Source organism: Chelon labrosus, assembly GCF_963514085.1.
Source record: "Chelon labrosus genome assembly, chromosome: 2".
Classification (NCBI taxonomy): Eukaryota; Metazoa; Chordata; class Actinopteri; order Mugiliformes; family Mugilidae; genus Chelon; species Chelon labrosus.
Genome location: NC_140338.1, coordinates 27,271,945 through 27,287,974, shown reverse-complemented (window position 1 = coordinate 27,287,974; position 16,030 = coordinate 27,271,945). Strand labels below are relative to the sequence as shown.

The window sequence follows — 16,030 nt, the reverse complement described above, 5'->3', positions numbered from 1 at the left end:
TGAGCGTCGCTGAACACAGACAGATTATAGGAGAAGTATAGAAGATCAGTTGCTGTATGTGCATCGACTGCCAATGGAGACTCATTTGCGCCCTCTCTCTTCTTGTCCATTTAATGTCTGCTCTATCTAGTCTAATGGAGGCAGAATAGCAGACCATTTTATGACGAGTCCAGTTTAAGCTTCGCCTCACATAAACCCAATTTTAATGTTTTAAAACTGTGACCGCTTTACCCCTCTTTTCCAAAGGGTGAAGGTCAGGGGTGGCAAAATGTAATGCTTTAAACCGGTCAGATGGTCTTGTAACCACAAGACTGACACATCACAAGGTAACAAATACCCGTAGTTTGAAAATCTGGTGAGTAATTCTCTGCCATAGCTGGGAAAGCCCAAGACACGTGTCAGGGTTTCTAACTATGAATCACCCCGTTTAAATATGTTCCATTCAAAGCTGTGCTACATCTACAGTGCCTTTCCTTTACTTAGGCCTAAGAAATAAATAATTGCAACTTGTTAAGATTTGCATCAATGCTCAGTTGTCATTTTTAATAACTTTGCCTACATCAGGATGGGAGATTGTGTTATAATCAGAAGACGTGCAGGATGGCATATACTCACTTGACAAAACATTACATACTCTAGTGAAAACTAAAGCATTGTAATATAACAGTCCTGCACTAGATCCTCCTACCTTATGACTACTTTTATGTTTGTATGTTCATGGTGAAACAGCGTCAGAAAGATGGTAATTCAACATTATATGGGGTAATGGGGGAATGAGGGAATGTGGTTTGTGGCGCTGGTAAACTGGATTGAATCAAACGCAAATGCTGAATACCATAACCTTCATGAAGCAATATCTGAAATGGTTTTCCTACACTAACCAAGTGTCACATCTTACTGTTATTTTCATTGTGTGCCTAGCGCTTATTTCTCATTTTTAATGACCTTGTCTTTAACAGAAGTGAAAAAAAAAACACATTTGAGTAGTCTGTGATATTTTTAGCAATGTCTTGTGACAGTTTGACATATTACTATTACTATTTTTTTGTGATTATTGTGAGAATTCGTGATTTTTCTGCCATGCTGTCAACGCTCTCCACATGGTGCACAAGCGGATGAGCTGCTGGGTGTGTGGACGTGCCGTTGCACGCATCCTCCTGCCTCTCTCCTCCTCCGGAGCGTGCAGCTCGCTCTCTGATTGGTGGAAACCAGCAGGAAGAGAGGAAGGTAGCGCGGATCGTGAGAAGTGTCAGCCAGGCGAGACAACTCCATAAACCTCACCGCATCTACGCACCAGCAGTCACTCCACGCTAAAATACCTCCGCTGCTTCGTTGTAGCTGTCTTTGGGGTCGCGGCCAAATCGGGACAAGAGCGTTGCTGCCGCAGCTGAGGAAGAGTCGCTCGCCCCAAAGTTTCCGGAAATACAGCGCAGAGGGCATCGGTGTGAGGATGGCTGCCTATAAGCTGGTGCTGATCCGCCATGGTGAGAGCTGCTGGAACCAGGAGAACCGCTTCTGCGGCTGGTTCGACGCGGACCTGAGTGAGACCGGGGAGCACGAGGCGAAGAGGGGAGGACAGGCCCTGAAAGGTACGGTGTCGGTGAATGTCAGCGGGCCTAATCGGGCTTTTCTCTCGGTCATTGGATTAAACTGCTGCAAAACAGGGCTTATGCAACTCTGCCGGATAGGGAAACAGGTAGTGGGCCCACTGCGACACGAGAGAAGGCAGCAGCAGGACAGTAGAGGGGGAAGTGTTGCTCTGGCTGGACTGTTCCAGACGCTCATGTAGAAATTAAATTGTAGAGATGCTGCCAATGGCTTCATTCGTTTTGTTCGTTAGTGCAGAAATATCACTTGCCCTGCAGGACCATTTTTTTTCATGATGACACACATCTAGACAGTCTGCCAGCTCTTTGTGTTTCTAGTCCCCTATTGTCCCACTTGTAACGAGAACATTTATATGTGTTTACCTTTTGGTAGATGATAAAATACGTTGTCCTTTGTGTCATGAATTTGTTCTTGAGAAGCTTGGAGCCACTAATTTATAGTCAGTAGATCAGTTCTAGTCTTACAACAACACGCATTATAAGTTCTGTTTATTTTCCAAGTCCAGTTGTTTCTCATAAAGAGCAACAATATACATGATTCATTAAAAAATGTGCAATGATCTTTATAATTATTTATCGAGCAAATAGGTTTAAACAAACGAGTAAAGATGCCTTTTTTTATCAGTTTACTGTAGATTCCTGTTGTCAGCTGAGTGAAATTCTATTCAACGTGCTGGATTTTTCAGGGTTGGGCTGACCCCAAAAACAGCAGTTGCGGAAAACAGCAGGTGGCCATGGGACGCCAAGTGTCCCGTGGCCACTGACTAAGCACAAATGAATAAATGTTAATAGAAGGGACACAGACTATGCTGATAATCAACATTACTTCCAGGAAAATGCATCTCCTTATCACAAGAACTATGTTTTTAATGCAACTGGGATTTTCTTTTCTTTCTTTTTTTTCATATTAAGGAAACATCTTTCTCAAATCCCAATTAACGTTTGAGTTTTAAACCTTTTCATTATCTTCCCTCTCCGACTCATCCCAGATGCTGGATATGAATTTGATATCTGCTACACCTCTGTCCTAAAGAGGGCCATCCGCACCCTGTGGTTTGTTCTGGACAGCATCGACCAGATGTGGCTGCCAGTCCACCGGACCTGGCGCCTGAATGAGCGCCACTACGGTGGCCTGACTGGGCTGAACAAGGCCGAAACGGCAGCCAAGCACGGCGAGGCCCAGGTCAAAATCTGGAGGCGATCTTTTGACATTCCTCCCCCTCCCATGGATGAGGGACATGACTTCTATCAGGCCATAAGCAAGGTGACAGCTCTCTCACTAATTCAAACGTACAGGACAGTATTACATCAGTGGCTAAAACAAACACTGTTTCGTTGCAGGACCGGCGTTACGCTGACCTGACGGAGGACCAGCTTCCCAGCTGTGAGAGTCTCAAGGACACCATTGCCAGGGCTCTTCCCTTCTGGAATGACGAGATTGTTCCACAGATCAAGGAGGGAAAGAGGGTGCTGATTGCTGCCCACGGCAACAGTCTCCGGGGCATTGTCAAGCATCTTGAGGGTAAGAATCAGAATGGAGGCTCATGACAGGCTATCCAGCGTTCATTTCTTGTTCAATTCTGCGAATTTTAATTGTTTTAATATTATTAAACTGTATATTCACACCAGATTTGTGACAGATCCTTTGAGCATTAGTTTTCTGCTCCATCTTACAGCAGATATAATGCACTGTTGTTTTTCAGACTCTTATATATTACATTTTAAGCCTGTCAAACTGCATTTTCATTTCTATTGTAATCAGTATTCAGCTAGCATCAGCTGCCACACTACTTAAATAAGGCTCCAGTTGGATGCATGCAGATGGATTGTAAGCGCTGCATGTCTATCATTGTTTTCCAGGGATGTCAGAGGAAGCCATCATGGAACTGAACCTGCCCACAGGCATCCCCATTGTCTACGAGCTGGACAAGAACCTGAAGCCTATAGGACCCATGCAGTTCCTGGGAGACGAGGAGACCGTCAAGAAGGCCATGGAAGCTGTGGCTGCTCAGGGCAAAGCCAAGAAATAGACTCGCCCTTCCTCCGGGAGCACAGATCAATCATGTGCTGTTCTTTCATCCAGTTTAAAAAGAAAAAGGTCATTTATTGTTTGTGTCATCACAAACTCTCACACACAGTCACACAATGTGCACTTTATTTTAATAACACCCAGCTTTCACAAAAACATACAATCTAGTGTTTGATTTGACTGGTCTTTACTTTGTGACATACTGAAACATGCATTTCATTGTTAGACTAAGATATCAGCTGAAATATGTTTTGAGCACTGACCAAAATGTCAATTAGGGACCAGCAAGCGCAGACTACCCCTGCAGAGTTGTCCCAAGTATTCCTTCCTATTTACAATCCATGTAGGTGAAGCTTGTTGGAAACAGTAAAACCTATATAGAAGCACTGGCTGTTGTTCAAGGGGAACGTGGATTTTCTCTGCTGAATTTTGTTTGCTGTGGCATTGTGTGCAAAAGAATAAATGTTGTGAGCTATTATGTGATGAAATTTTTTTATCGTTGTCATTTCTGCATAACTACTAATTCTTTCCTTCACACAACAAGATATATAGAATAACAACTTTATGTTAAAGAAAAATTAGATCCGCATGAGCTCATCGCTGATTACAAATGATGGTGAAATGTGATTGTTTACCCTATACACCATTCTTCATTACTCTGTGTTGCATTCACACTTTTTTTGTCTGGAGTTTATAAATTAAGACTGATTTGAATGGTTTTAAAAGTATACCAAATTCTTCTGTAATATTTTTTCTCATTGGTCCTAGAGAACACAAAAGCAAATAGCTAAGGTTAGAGAAGTATGGCATAGAAACATTTATACATTGAATCATTATCTTGCTTAACTGAGTTGGAAATAGCACTATTCAACATGGCTTTGTGTTTGAGCTAAAGGTTCAAAACGGTGTTCAAAAGATGAGATCAAGAAACAATCTAATGACGAAATTACAAAAACAAAAAGTTCAATAGAAGAATACAGACATGGGGACACTGTCAGGTAAGGCAAACCAAGCAGTTGCTTCAGGACCCATTAAAAAAAAAAAAAAAAAAAACGAGTAAGGGGATTCCCAGATGGATACATTTTGGCAGATTTTGCGATGAGAACCAAAAACACACTTAATACTGTGAAGGTCCTACAGTCCATTGACTATTGAATATTCCATACCACCTCTGAGGGGCCCAGTTATACCTGCACTACGACAGATTTTGCCAGTTTGGACTGGGGGGGAATAGCACTCGTATGTCTTTGCCTGGGGCCCCACACTTTTACGACCTTTGGCTGACACTACAATTGCAAATTCCTTAATGTTTCCGTAATTACTTGACAAAATTATCAAAAGCGTGCTCCAATTAACTAACTGTTTAACACTGTTTATATAATTGTAAAAATGGTAACTTTTACCAATTGTAATGCTAAGCATTTTAATAGATAGATAGATAGACAACTTTATTGATTCCTTTGGGAGGTTCCCGCAGGGGAATTGACATCTCCATCGCATACAGCACTGTCAGACATACATGTACATGAATTATAAACCCAAATACCAAACACCCAGAAAAGAATAATAATAAAGTCATTGTATTATGATTATTAGAGTATTAGCGTAGTAATAGTAGTATAGTTGTTGCAATTACTTCTGTATGTCAATTACTTCTCAGCTCACTTCAGTCATGTTAAATAAGATGTAAGATCATGAATGTAGACGTTGAACGTGGGTTTGGAGCGTTTCCACTTAAATTTATGATAATTAAGTGTTGTATATGTGGGTATATTATATAATAACAACCAACTTGTAACAAGTATGGACTTGAGGAAAGGAGGAAAAAAAGATAGTCAGTCCCCTTATTTGCATGCATAGTTGGGTGAACACATGGCCATGCATGTGCCGTGATCGGCCCCGAATGTGCCCATGTGTGCCTCAACAACCATGGCGTACGTTTCTTCCGTCTCTTACTTCCGCTCACTATGAAACTGGCCAATCAGAGCCGACTCGTGGCCTTTCGTCACGGCCAATCAGGGTGCCGAGCTGCTCTTCTCGAAAACATGTCGCCCATGAAGCTGTGTGTTCCTGGTGAGTCCCGTAAAATTGTCGTTGCTGCTACTTTGTACGTCAGACTTTAGACCGATTTGTAATATTCAGCTCACAATGAGTTGTGTATCTGCTGCCGTGTTGCTAAAAAATTGGCTTAAAGTGCAGCCTGACAGCGTAAACTCGTGTTAATTATTTCCAGCTGCCATGCGTGGAGTGGGCTTCGGTTTCCAGCACATCCACCGCTGCATTGACTTTTAAATGATCTGTAGCTGATTATCAGACGGAGTTAGTGACTCCAGGTCTGTTGTATCAGGTGCTTTGACAGTATTTGCAGGGCTGCGAGTTGCTGATTTTTACCTTCCATGGCAGGTTTCATCAGCAGCCCTGCCCATCGCCTAAGGCAGGATAACACATTCCTTTGCTCGCTTGTTTTGACGCACCCATGGGAAACCCGCAGGTTCATAATGGGAGTAGTAAAAGTTAACGCTAACTGTGTTTAACTTTCTTGGAAATGTAATCATCAGTGCTCAGAAAGATTAGCATTTCACGTTGATGGTAATGGCTGGTTAAAATACTCAACAAATAGGTAATTATATAGCAGTAAAGTAATGGGCAATTTGAACTTATTAGTTAATTTATATTTGATTTATTAGCACAGTTCACCTTGTGCTCTTCTGCAGCTCCTGTGCAGGTCTGATACTGGCCACTATAGATGTGTAAAGCATTTGACAAGTCTGCAGATACAGAGATATCTGTTAAGATAATTCAGAATTTTCAGTAGGTGGATGACGGCCTAAATTAAAGCTTCACTCAACAAATGCATGTGAATGTGAAACTGTCCTTTTGCATTTCTCCAAAACTTGATGTTTTATGTCAAGAACTGTATTATTTTATTCTCATGTTTGCATGAACCTCGGCTACCAAAACGCTCACATGTTTCAGTATCAGAACTTCATCCATTGACTCTACCTCCGTCTCCTCTTGTCTGCGCTCAGGTGACAAACTGTGCAGTGTAGAAGACTGTATTCCCGGCACAGGAGTATATATGCGGCACGGCTACATATACTCCTCACTAGCAGGCTACGTGCTCAGGAAAAACGAGGGAGAGGAGGTGAGGGTTGTCGTGGGTGTGTGTCGTGCCAGAGTAAAGGTACTTGCGCAATGTTCGTGAATGTGGCGGAAACAGGTCTGTTTTCCCCCCACGATGAAATATATGCGCAGTGCTGTATTTACTATGTCAAAACTCAGCTTTGTGTGACCTGTGTGTGCATTATATTTGTGTCTTCCTAGTTACCAGTGATCTCAGTGGTAAGGGAAACAGAAACACAGCTACTGCCAGATGTAGGAGCCATAGTCACCTGTAAGGTAATGCAACAGAGTCAGATACTGTGTTTCATTTGGATGTTCAGATTAACTGAGACAGCGTTTAGATTTATAAAGTTGGTTTGTGTTTTTTTTTTTTTCCTCTGTTTGTTTTTACCTATACAGGTAACCAGCATCAACCCCAGATTCGCAAAAGTACACATCCTTTACGTAGGCTCCACACCGCTGAAGGACCGCTTCAGAGGGACTATCAGGTATTTTTAACATAAACTGGCCCCACAGTGAAGGACTGTTTTACCGTTGTTATTATTCTTCTTGCTAAACACATGCTTACTCTCTTTTGCTCTACAGAAAAGAAGATGTGCGTGCAACAGAGAAAGACAAGGTGCGTTTGAATTCATTCATTCAGATCCTTCCTTGTTTCCTCTGCGCCTCCTGTTTACTTCATAATGAAGCTACAGTGTGCAGCTTTTGTCTTCCCTGTGAGGATGTGAGAGTAGTTACACAAAGGTCGACTGTGATGCTACCTCACATCACCTGTGTCTGAACCAAAAACACGCCACAAATACAAAAGTCACTGATACATCAGCTGATACATACGTTTTATGCCTGGCAAACTAGAATAACGATTAGCTGTGAGGCTAGGAAGCTACGAAGTTCTACAAACATTCATAAAGAGCGGACCTCTCCTGAATCATGCTCATCAGGTGGTCTCTAGTTGATTCATTCTAGATGATCTTGTGTATTTGACTATTCAGATTAGATGAAGATGTAAAACAAGACAAGCCTTCTATGTGCCTTTCAGACTAAAACAAAGGCAACTGGACTTGTTTGAGTATTGGAAACTACACTGCCTGGCCAAAAAAAAAAAAAAAAGTCACACTTGCATTCGCTTTGGCATTGTTTCGATAAGCAATGTCACAAGATTTATTTCCTTCCAATGTTGCATTCATTTTTTAATAGTCAGACCACTGCGCAAAGCCTTCTCCAGCACATCCCAAAGATTCTCAATGGGGTTAAGGTCTGGACTCTGTGGTGGCCAATCAATGTGTGAAAATTATGTCTCATGCTCCCTGAACCACTCTTTCACAATCTGAGCCTGATGAATCCTGGCATTGTCATCTTGGAATATGCCCGTGCCATCAGGGAAGAAAAAATCCATTGATGGAATAACCTGGTCATTCAGTATATTCAGGTAGTCAGCTGACCTCATTCTTTGGACACATAATGTTGCTAAACCTAGACCTGAGCAACTGCAGCAACCCCAGATCATAGCACTGCCCCCACAGGCTTGTACAGTAGGCACTAGGCATGATGGGTGCATCACTTCATCTGCCTCTCTTCTTACTCTGATGCCCCCATCACTCTGGAACAGGGTAAATCTGGACTCATCAGACCACATGACCTTCTTCCATTGCTCCAGAGTCCAGTCTTTACGCTCCCTAGCAAATTGACGCCTTTTCCATGACCACGGAATGTGTCTTTCAACATGGTTGTTTAAGAAGCTACTCATTGCATCAGTTGGGATTAAATAACTTGTTGCCAGCTGAAAGATAATCACCCATGCAGTAATTATCCAATAGGAGGCTTGTACCTATTTGCTTAGTTAAATCCAGGTTGTGACTTTTTTTTGGCCAGGCAGTGTATTTCTTAGACATTTCCTTGTTTTGGTTTTGTTCTTTTTACCCACCAGAGATGGGGAATTCATAGAACCTAAGTTACATTCATAACTCTTTGTTTCTCTGTGATACTCCGAGTTGCTGTCGGCTACTCTGTATAAGTTTGTTACATTTGCTCTACCCTCTAGCTCTAGCAAACAACTGTGGTTGGTTGGCGTAAAACACAAAGCTACAATTGAGCAAGTGCAGAAGTTTCGCCACAGACAACAGATTTAAAATCCGAGTGTACAGTGAAATACAGAGATATTTACCTCTCTAAATCAGTATTGCACAAACTCATTTTGCAAGGGCCTGAACGTATGATACTTTTATTCATACTGAAAAGTTCAACACTATTGCTTTAAGATAGCGTGCTTAGGGTTAACTGTCTTCCTTCCTTGTTGCAGGTGGAGACGTACAAAAGCTTCCGACCTGGTGACATAGTCTTGGCAAAAGTTGTATCCTTCACATGAACCTGAGTCACCAACAAATAAATGCCTTTCTCAAGGGTGAAAGATGGAATTCATTCCTCACGTATGGAAACTATTTAAGTCATACCTCGGCTCCATAAAACGCAACAAGACATACAAACACATTCACTTCTAAAATAGCATTCTCATCTGTTCTCGTGTTCTCTGGGAATGTTTATTAAAAGGTGTGTCAGGACTATAGCAGTGACAGACCAATGACACTTTTAAATAAAATCAACCAAACATGCTACACAACGAGTAAATAGACCAAAGCAGCTGTAAATATTATCATTTTAATGTCTGATTTAGTAATATTTGGTGTTAGTCTACGTTGCGTGCTGTGTCGTTAAAACCTTGACTTGTGATGTCAGATATCTCTCGGGGACGTTCAGTCTAACTACCTGTTGACAACTGCAGAGAATGAACTCGGGGTGGTGGTGGCACACAGTGAAGCAGGTAAGGATTACAGCACAACACTGCGCTGATTAGTAGTATACTATATGAACACAAGGTGGTGCAAGGCTGCAGAGTAACAATCCAGGTAACTGGAGAGACAAGATTATATGATTATTTTGTCACTTGAATGTTGCAAAAGAAGACCTGCTATTTGCACAGTGAGTGCCACATTCATCAAACAGTTTCTGTTGAAACAGTGCCAACGTATAGTAGTATATGAACACATTTGTTCTTGTAAAGGTGAAGAAGAAATGGCTTTCAGTCCAATTACTTTGCAACTTGTGAGAAAAGCGGTAGTGTTGACACTCAAACTGATAAATAGACATTCTTTTCATGTGAGACATGTTGATTTGTCCCAACAGGAAAAGCACAGTTGTATCAATTGTGTCAGCGTTTCACTTCTGAGAGGCGTTCTTTTACATTTAGTAGAACTGAACCAGGATGAATTCCACCTGTGCTTACAGCCTTAATGTCTGCTGTGAAGAGGGTCTGTTGAATGTATTCAAAATCATTCGAAATACATCTCCAATGCTTTGGTTTAAAACCACGTACCTGCAATAAAACGAACTCTCCCACTTCAGCTGTGAGCGTGCTACCATGCTAAACTGCAGTAGTAAACTGTACCTGCTTGCCATAAGCTTGTTAGCACTTAGCCACATTGTATTGTCAGTTCAAGAAGGAGGGATCATCTGAAACTAAAGGGCAAAAGCTTGTGAGAATAAATATATTAGCAGTTAGACTGCAGTGAAAGCGTAATCCCAGATGATGGTAGAAGGTAGTGACGACCATCTAGAGTCTCGAGGCTGGTGGTGGTGGAGCAGCTTTAGTTGAAACCCTTAGACAACTAGTATGAGGTGGAGATGAAGAGAAAGAAGGCTGCACGACAGCTTGACAGAATTGCAATGAATTTAAAGAACTGTGTGGGGAAGCGAGAAATGAGTGGAGCAGCAGATAAAAGCTGACATTTACTGTAGAGGGATAGAGACGGAAAGCGTGAACAGGTCTTCTGTAATGAACATTCACGTATCATTAGCTCATTAATTTGTTGAAATATTGTGCGTATGTCTTGATTTCCTCTAATCTCCAACACATTTCTCTGTAAACCAGGTGCCCAGATGATTCCCATCAGCTGGTGTGAGATGCAGTGCCCTCAAACACACGCCAAAGAATTCCGCAAAGTGGCGCGAGTGCAGCCTGAGTATCTACAAGCATGAGAGTCCTGAGACTCCGGTCCATCACAAGGAACACACAACTTCCCCCTCTTCCTCAGTCGCCGTCGTCAAGTAGCCTGCCAGCTTTTTCAGATGTTTTCTGAGAGTCTGGACGACGTGCGATGTTGTTGGCCTCTCTTCTGGTTTCATGTCTTTCTAAAGTGTTTTTGCTTAAAATGGCTATCCCTCTGCACAGTTTGTCATCTTTACACCGTGCTCCCTTGAAAACACAGAAGAGGCCAAACTGCAAAACTTGTTAGGACATGTGCCTAGCAATGTGCAGCGGCTGTTTTTGCATCAATCATGGGTGTTCAGTTGCCTTTAAACTCCCTGATGGCAGCCTGATTAGAACTGTATCAGTTCGCGCAGGATATTAGCAAACAGTCACAAGGATTTACACGTCAGAATTATGCATTTAATGAATAAAGGTTTTTATTCACAGATGCTTCTCTCAAGTTTTCTGACGTTAAGTAATATGGCAGATCATCAGGTTGCTCGAGGGATGAAGCAGTTTAGAGTCCATGGAGATAATTGCATGGCAGTGACTGATTTGACCAGAAATATAGGCGCTGAACTCTTTTTGCATGATGTCATGTCATTAACACAGCTTGTCCATAAAAGTGACCATTTACCTGAAAGACGTTTTCATCCTTACTCCTCTTGAACAACAAATGTTGTCCATGGCAGGAAAATGAATGTGACCAAGAGAACCTAATGCTGAATCAGATTTACGACAGCTACCATCCACGGAATATTGAAGTACGACACGATAGTCAAATATTGTTTCCCGGCATGTTAGCATAAGTGAACCATTATGAGCCAATGACAAGCAGGCAGTGATGCTTCGGTTTTCTTCGGAGTGAACATGGGCTTTAAAAATTCTTTCTTCCCTTTAAGTCACATGTGAAAGAATGAAATAAAATGACTATCGAAACCATCTGCACTCTTGTCTCCTCTTTTTGATTGCCGTTACTATTCATCATTTGAGTAAAATAATTGTCAGAGTCAAAATTTCTTTGTCTGGTACATCTTTAACAAAGAAAATATGTAGGGACCATCACAATGTAAACAGTGAATCCATTCAAGATTTAAAGCAGCTCTTCACTTAAAAGTTTAAACATAAAAAGAGTCCAGTTGTGTAGACATTTAATATACTGTACAATATTTACAACTGGAACTTGTTTTTTTTTTTTCACTAACATGCATTTATTTACCCTTCTATATCAATAAGATGAATACTGAGCAGACAAACCTGGGAGAATTAACAGATAAAACACTACGTACAAAGCCACACTCAACCCCCACCCCACCGGTCAGTCATCGAAGCGAACGGATCGACACGCGGTGGCGTCAATGGAGAACTTCTTATTGGACGGTGCCGTGAACCCGAGTCCTGTCCCCCTGTTACTGAAGTCCATTCTTCTGGACTGGGCTCGCTCAAACTCTCCCAGAAGCCCTTGCTGCAGCTGCTGCTGTGCGTCCTTTCCCAGTGCCATGTTCGCTCCTCCAGCGCTCGACCCGGCTGGCGTGAAACCCTTTTTGAAGCCGCCCATCAACCGGAGGAACTTCTGCTGCTGTTGGGAGCTGTCGAACTGGGCAGTGCTCCACTGGCCGAAACCCTACGGAACAGAGAAGATCGGGCACAGACCTCAAAATCAGGATGGCTTCCTCATATGTGAGAACTTGTGGCTTGTGGACAAGACACAGAAAGCCAGAGTTATAAACTGTGGACGTGGAGTTTGGAAGATGATTACTAGGCAAGGTGTCGCTTGCCTAAGCTGTAATTCAGTGGCTTTGCCTTCAGTGTTAAATAAAATTGAGCATGTCTCTTCCTCCACTACACCAATTCTCATTTTAAATCTTTTACTGTACCCATAGATTCAAGAGCACAACTTAGATCCTTTGAGGTAAAGAGTCACGGAGAGATTCCAAAGTTTTATTCTCCGTAGAGAGAACTGACCGTAGGTTTTGCTGGTTGTGGAGGCTGAGAGGCTTTGTCAACCTCCATCTGTAAAGCCTGTCTTCTTTCCTACAACAAAACACAACACACTTAATTAAGGTCTAATCCATAATATAGAAATACCAATGTACAGAGCCAATTATTTTTAAAACACCATAAATTATAATATAGACAGCTATGAGAGCCCTGATTACCTGGTTGATGGTGATCTCATCAGCGTTTCCCTTCTTCTCCGACAGGAAAACCACGTCTACCTGAGGGTCATCCTGTTCATCTCTGACCTTTTTCTTCTTCTTTTTTGCACCAGCTTCCACTCCAACGCCCCCCACCTCTTCTGCCTGAGCAGAGCCCTTTTCCTTTTTTATTTTCTTGCTTGGTGTGGTTGCTGCCACGGCGACGACAGGATCAACTTCTTCGCACATGATTAACTCTGGTTCTCCCTCTCCTTTCTTCGCCTTTTTCTTTTTTTTCTTCTTCGGCTCCATCTCCTCTACTTCGACAACCTCAGCAGAGGCTTTTCTACACTTTTCTTTTTTTCCTTTTTTCTTTAGCTCCGTTGTCCCTTCCTCTATGTTGGTGGATTTTTCTTTCTTCCTGTGGACCGTTCTGTCCTCTTCCACCTCCCCATCTGATGCTGCTTTGCTTCTTTTTTTGCCAACTTTCATCTCAGGTGATTCTGCTCTGTCTTCTTTCATTTTGGCTTCTTTCTTTCTCTTCTTTTTCATTTTTACTTCATCAACCTCAGCATCTGATGTTTCTAACTGAACTCCATTTCCTGCCAACTCAGTTTTCTTCTTTCTTTTTGTTGCGGTTATTCCATCCATAATTACCTGGTTTTCCTTTTTCTTTTTTTTCTTTTCTTTCGGTTGTTCCTCAGTCTCTTCTGTGTTTACAACTAAAACATTTTTGTTTCCTTTCTTGGTTTTCTTCGGCATGTCATCCTTCCCAACTTTCTGTTCCTCCTCCTCCTCTTCTACCTTTTCGTTTTCTGGTTTCATTTGTAGAGACTTAGTCTTTACTTTCTTCTTCTTTTCTTTCTTCTCCACTTCTTCTGCTAATAAACTCTGTGCAGTTTCTACTTGATTCTCATCATCAGCCAGCAGCTTCTCCTTCTTCTTCTCCTTCTTCTTCTTCTTCTTCTTAGTGACTGTCTCATCTTCTCCATTAGAACCACTGGCATCATTCACAGAATCACAGACAATTTTCCTCTTCTTTTTTTTCTTCTTACTGCTTTCATCCCAGGACTCCTCGTCAGTTGCTTTTAGATCAACCTTATTACCTTTCTTCCTCTCTTTCTTCACCCTTGCCAGGCTACCGTCATCAACAACACCATTTTGGTTTACCGAATAAAGACTCTTGTCCTTTTTATGTTTTTTCTCCTTCTTTGTAAGATCCTCCTCGCTGTTCTCTTTATCCATCTTCATCTTCACTTTTTCCACTTGCCTCTCCACAGCAACAGACCTCTGGCGTGTCTGGTAAAAGAAAAACAGTTACTGTAACACAAAACCTCTCTTTGATATTAAATTAAATATTTTTTGGATATACCATGACGTGGATGACTGAGAACCTTCACAGACATATTGATATTAAATGGTAAAAGCAAATCTGGATGTATGTACGTCAACCTAAGAGAAAAGTTGTTGTGATCATTTAAATACACAAACGCATTGCTTGACAATTATACATGGCACTTTTGACAAGTTGTCCAGGAGTGTTGTTTTTGATTCATTCCAACTTAGAGGTTGCACAGAGCACTTGCAGGTGCAGCTGAAGGCCACTCTTTCAAATGTTGGTCAAACTTGGACCCCTGTACTGCTGCAGGTCCTCTTATCTGAACTCGGGACATTCTCTCAGTATTAGTTGTTATTAGCAACATGTTTCAGTAAAGGTGTGTCCTTCCTCATCAAACAGTTTGCCACCGTTTTGTAGACCTGCTGACTACTGAAACACAACTTCAGAATGGTGCCCTCTCAAGCAACCCAAGGCAAGGGCATAAATAAAGGGGCAGTGATTTTCTCTCCAGCATATCTGAAAGTAAGTCCAGTTTTTATTTCCATGTTGAATTAAACTGAGAGTGAACTGATCAGCACACATTATTCAAATTTAAAATTGGATATCAGAACCAGAATTTGCGTCTGTCTGTAATATTAAGTGAACAAATAAGCATGCCTTCAGTCACACTCTTCTGAATGAGCTAACCAGCGTGTTAGCTAAAGTAGTTTCAAACTGTAAACATGTTGAATTGAAGCCTACGTAAACACAAAATGTTACGATACGATACGTGCTTTAATGGCAAGCTGACATGGAACTAATCCAGATATATTACATGGCAGAAATAGCACATTTCATGCAGAATGAGATGACCATGTTATCTTGCTACTAGTCATGCTAGCTAGATAACAACAGCTAGATAGCAGCTAAAAAGTGAATCTGGTGTAGAAACAAATAAATCAGTAAGGCGGTATGTTAAGTTATTACAAATCAAATGCACTACGAGTTACAACATACAAATTTAGGTTGCAGTTTACTTACTTTGTAGACTTTACAAAGTATTTCACGTGGGTACCGTTTGCGTTCTTGACCCGGAAGTAGCTTCTCCTCCAGTTTTCCTGTGGCGACAGGAACGGCGTCCTTAGCAACGAGCGTGCGCTAAGCAGTGTTCAGCTCAACAGGTACAATCATCGTGTTAATTTGATTATATTTGTTAGTTTTATCTGCATATATATATGTATAGTGCATATACCATTAAACACACATCAAATGCAATTAATCGAATAGTTTGTGTTACTTTTAATGGTATTTATGAATGTATGCGTCTAGCACTGATGCTAGTCTAAAGTAAAGCTAGCTTGTTAGCATCAATTTATTTTTCTTTATAGAACATATTTGGGTGATATTGGAAGTAAGTAAGCTAAACTAAGTAACATGGCTTAGCATTAATAGAAGCTGTTATAGCCAAACAAATAACCAAATGGAATTTACAAACAATAGACATTGTAACGGTAACCCAGTTTTAAGCTAATGATGCTGTATGTCAGCCATTAACATCACATTTGCCACAGGTTCCTGGCAGAGAGTTGGAGCTTCAAGATATCATTTCAGCCAATCAGCCATAACCTCTAACACTTTTACTTGCATGTTTACCATCCTCATTTTACACCTGTAACTATTGCCAGTCACCTGCGATCACCCCGCAATCCCCATGAAGCCAGGCAGATCCGTCCACTATGTTTATGGTCCCTATTTGCGTGGTAGCCATTTACATCATTTTGCAGTTACAGC

At 41.5% G+C, this 16,030-nt stretch overlaps 3 protein-coding genes across 5 annotated transcripts; 2 read left to right on the top strand and 1 right to left on the bottom strand.

The window, feature by feature from the left end:
• Nucleotides 1-1,201: 1,201 nt before the first annotated feature.
• On the top strand, nt 1,202-4,114 carry pgam1b (phosphoglycerate mutase 1b). The gene is made up of 4 exons (XM_084573164.1): nt 1,202-1,589; nt 2,597-2,871; nt 2,949-3,129; nt 3,468-4,114. Exons 1-4 carry the CDS (start codon nt 1,451-1,453, stop codon nt 3,635-3,637), a joined length of 765 nt encoding a protein of 254 aa, XP_084429290.1. The 5' UTR covers nt 1,202-1,450; the 3' UTR covers nt 3,638-4,114.
• A 1,558-nt stretch (nt 4,115-5,672) lies between these two features.
• Nucleotides 5,673-11,717, top strand: exosc1 (exosome component 1). Of its 2 annotated transcripts, none has more exons than XM_084555919.1 (8): nt 5,673-5,709; nt 6,666-6,781; nt 6,961-7,035; nt 7,159-7,247; nt 7,345-7,378; nt 9,059-9,109; nt 9,493-9,577; nt 10,685-11,710. In XM_084555919.1, the coding sequence occupies exons 1-8, from the start codon at nt 5,682-5,684 to the stop codon at nt 10,789-10,791; spliced, it is 585 nt and encodes a 194-aa protein (XP_084412045.1). In that variant the 5' UTR covers nt 5,673-5,681; the 3' UTR covers nt 10,792-11,710. The 2 variants fall into 2 exon arrangements, with proteins under 2 accessions (XP_084412045.1, XP_084412044.1); XM_084555918.1 differs by having other exon boundaries at nt 5,680-5,709; nt 6,666-6,820; nt 10,685-11,717.
• A 103-nt stretch (nt 11,718-11,820) lies between these two features.
• On the bottom strand, nt 11,821-15,475 carry knop1 (lysine-rich nucleolar protein 1). Of its 2 annotated transcripts, XM_084555901.1 has the most exons (4): nt 15,281-15,475; nt 12,943-14,220; nt 12,749-12,817; nt 11,821-12,407 (listed from the first exon to the last, which is right to left on the bottom strand). In XM_084555901.1, the coding sequence occupies exons 2-4, from the start codon at nt 14,170-14,172 to the stop codon at nt 12,102-12,104; spliced, it is 1,605 nt and encodes a 534-aa protein (XP_084412027.1). In that variant the 5' UTR covers nt 14,173-14,220; nt 15,281-15,475; the 3' UTR covers nt 11,821-12,101. The 2 variants fall into 2 exon arrangements, with proteins under 2 accessions (XP_084412027.1, XP_084412028.1); XM_084555902.1 differs by lacking the exon at nt 15,281-15,475 and having other exon boundaries at nt 12,943-14,620.
• Nucleotides 15,476-16,030: the final 555 nt, after the last annotated feature.

Coding starts and splice junctions, on each gene's coding strand:
- pgam1b (XM_084573164.1), top strand. CDS start 1,451: ATGGCTGCCTATAAGCTGGTGCTGATCCGCCATGGTGAGAGCTGCTGG. Junction 2,872..2,948: donor TCTATCAGGCCATAAGCAAG/GTGACAGCTCTC, acceptor GTTTCGTTGCAG/GACCGGCGTTACGCTGACCT. Junction 3,130..3,467: donor CATTGTCAAGCATCTTGAGG/GTAAGAATCAGA, acceptor ATTGTTTTCCAG/GGATGTCAGAGGAAGCCATC.
- exosc1 (XM_084555918.1), top strand. CDS start 5,682: ATGTCGCCCATGAAGCTGTGTGTTCCTG. Junction 5,710..6,665: donor CATGAAGCTGTGTGTTCCTG/GTGAGTCCCGTA, acceptor GTCTGCGCTCAG/GTGACAAACTGTGCAGTGTA. Junction 6,821..6,960: donor TGTGTCGTGCCAGAGTAAAG/GTACTTGCGCAA, acceptor GTGTCTTCCTAG/TTACCAGTGATCTCAGTGGT.
- knop1 (XM_084555901.1), bottom strand. CDS start 14,172: ATGAAGATGGATAAAGAGAACAGCGAGGAGGATCTTACAAAGAAGGAG. Junction 12,818..12,942: donor ATGAGATCACCATCAACCAG/GTAATCAGGGCT, acceptor GTTTTGTTGTAG/GAAAGAAGACAGGCTTTACA. Junction 12,408..12,748: donor CACAACCAGCAAAACCTACG/GTCAGTTCTCTC, acceptor TCTGTTCCGTAG/GGTTTCGGCCAGTGGAGCAC.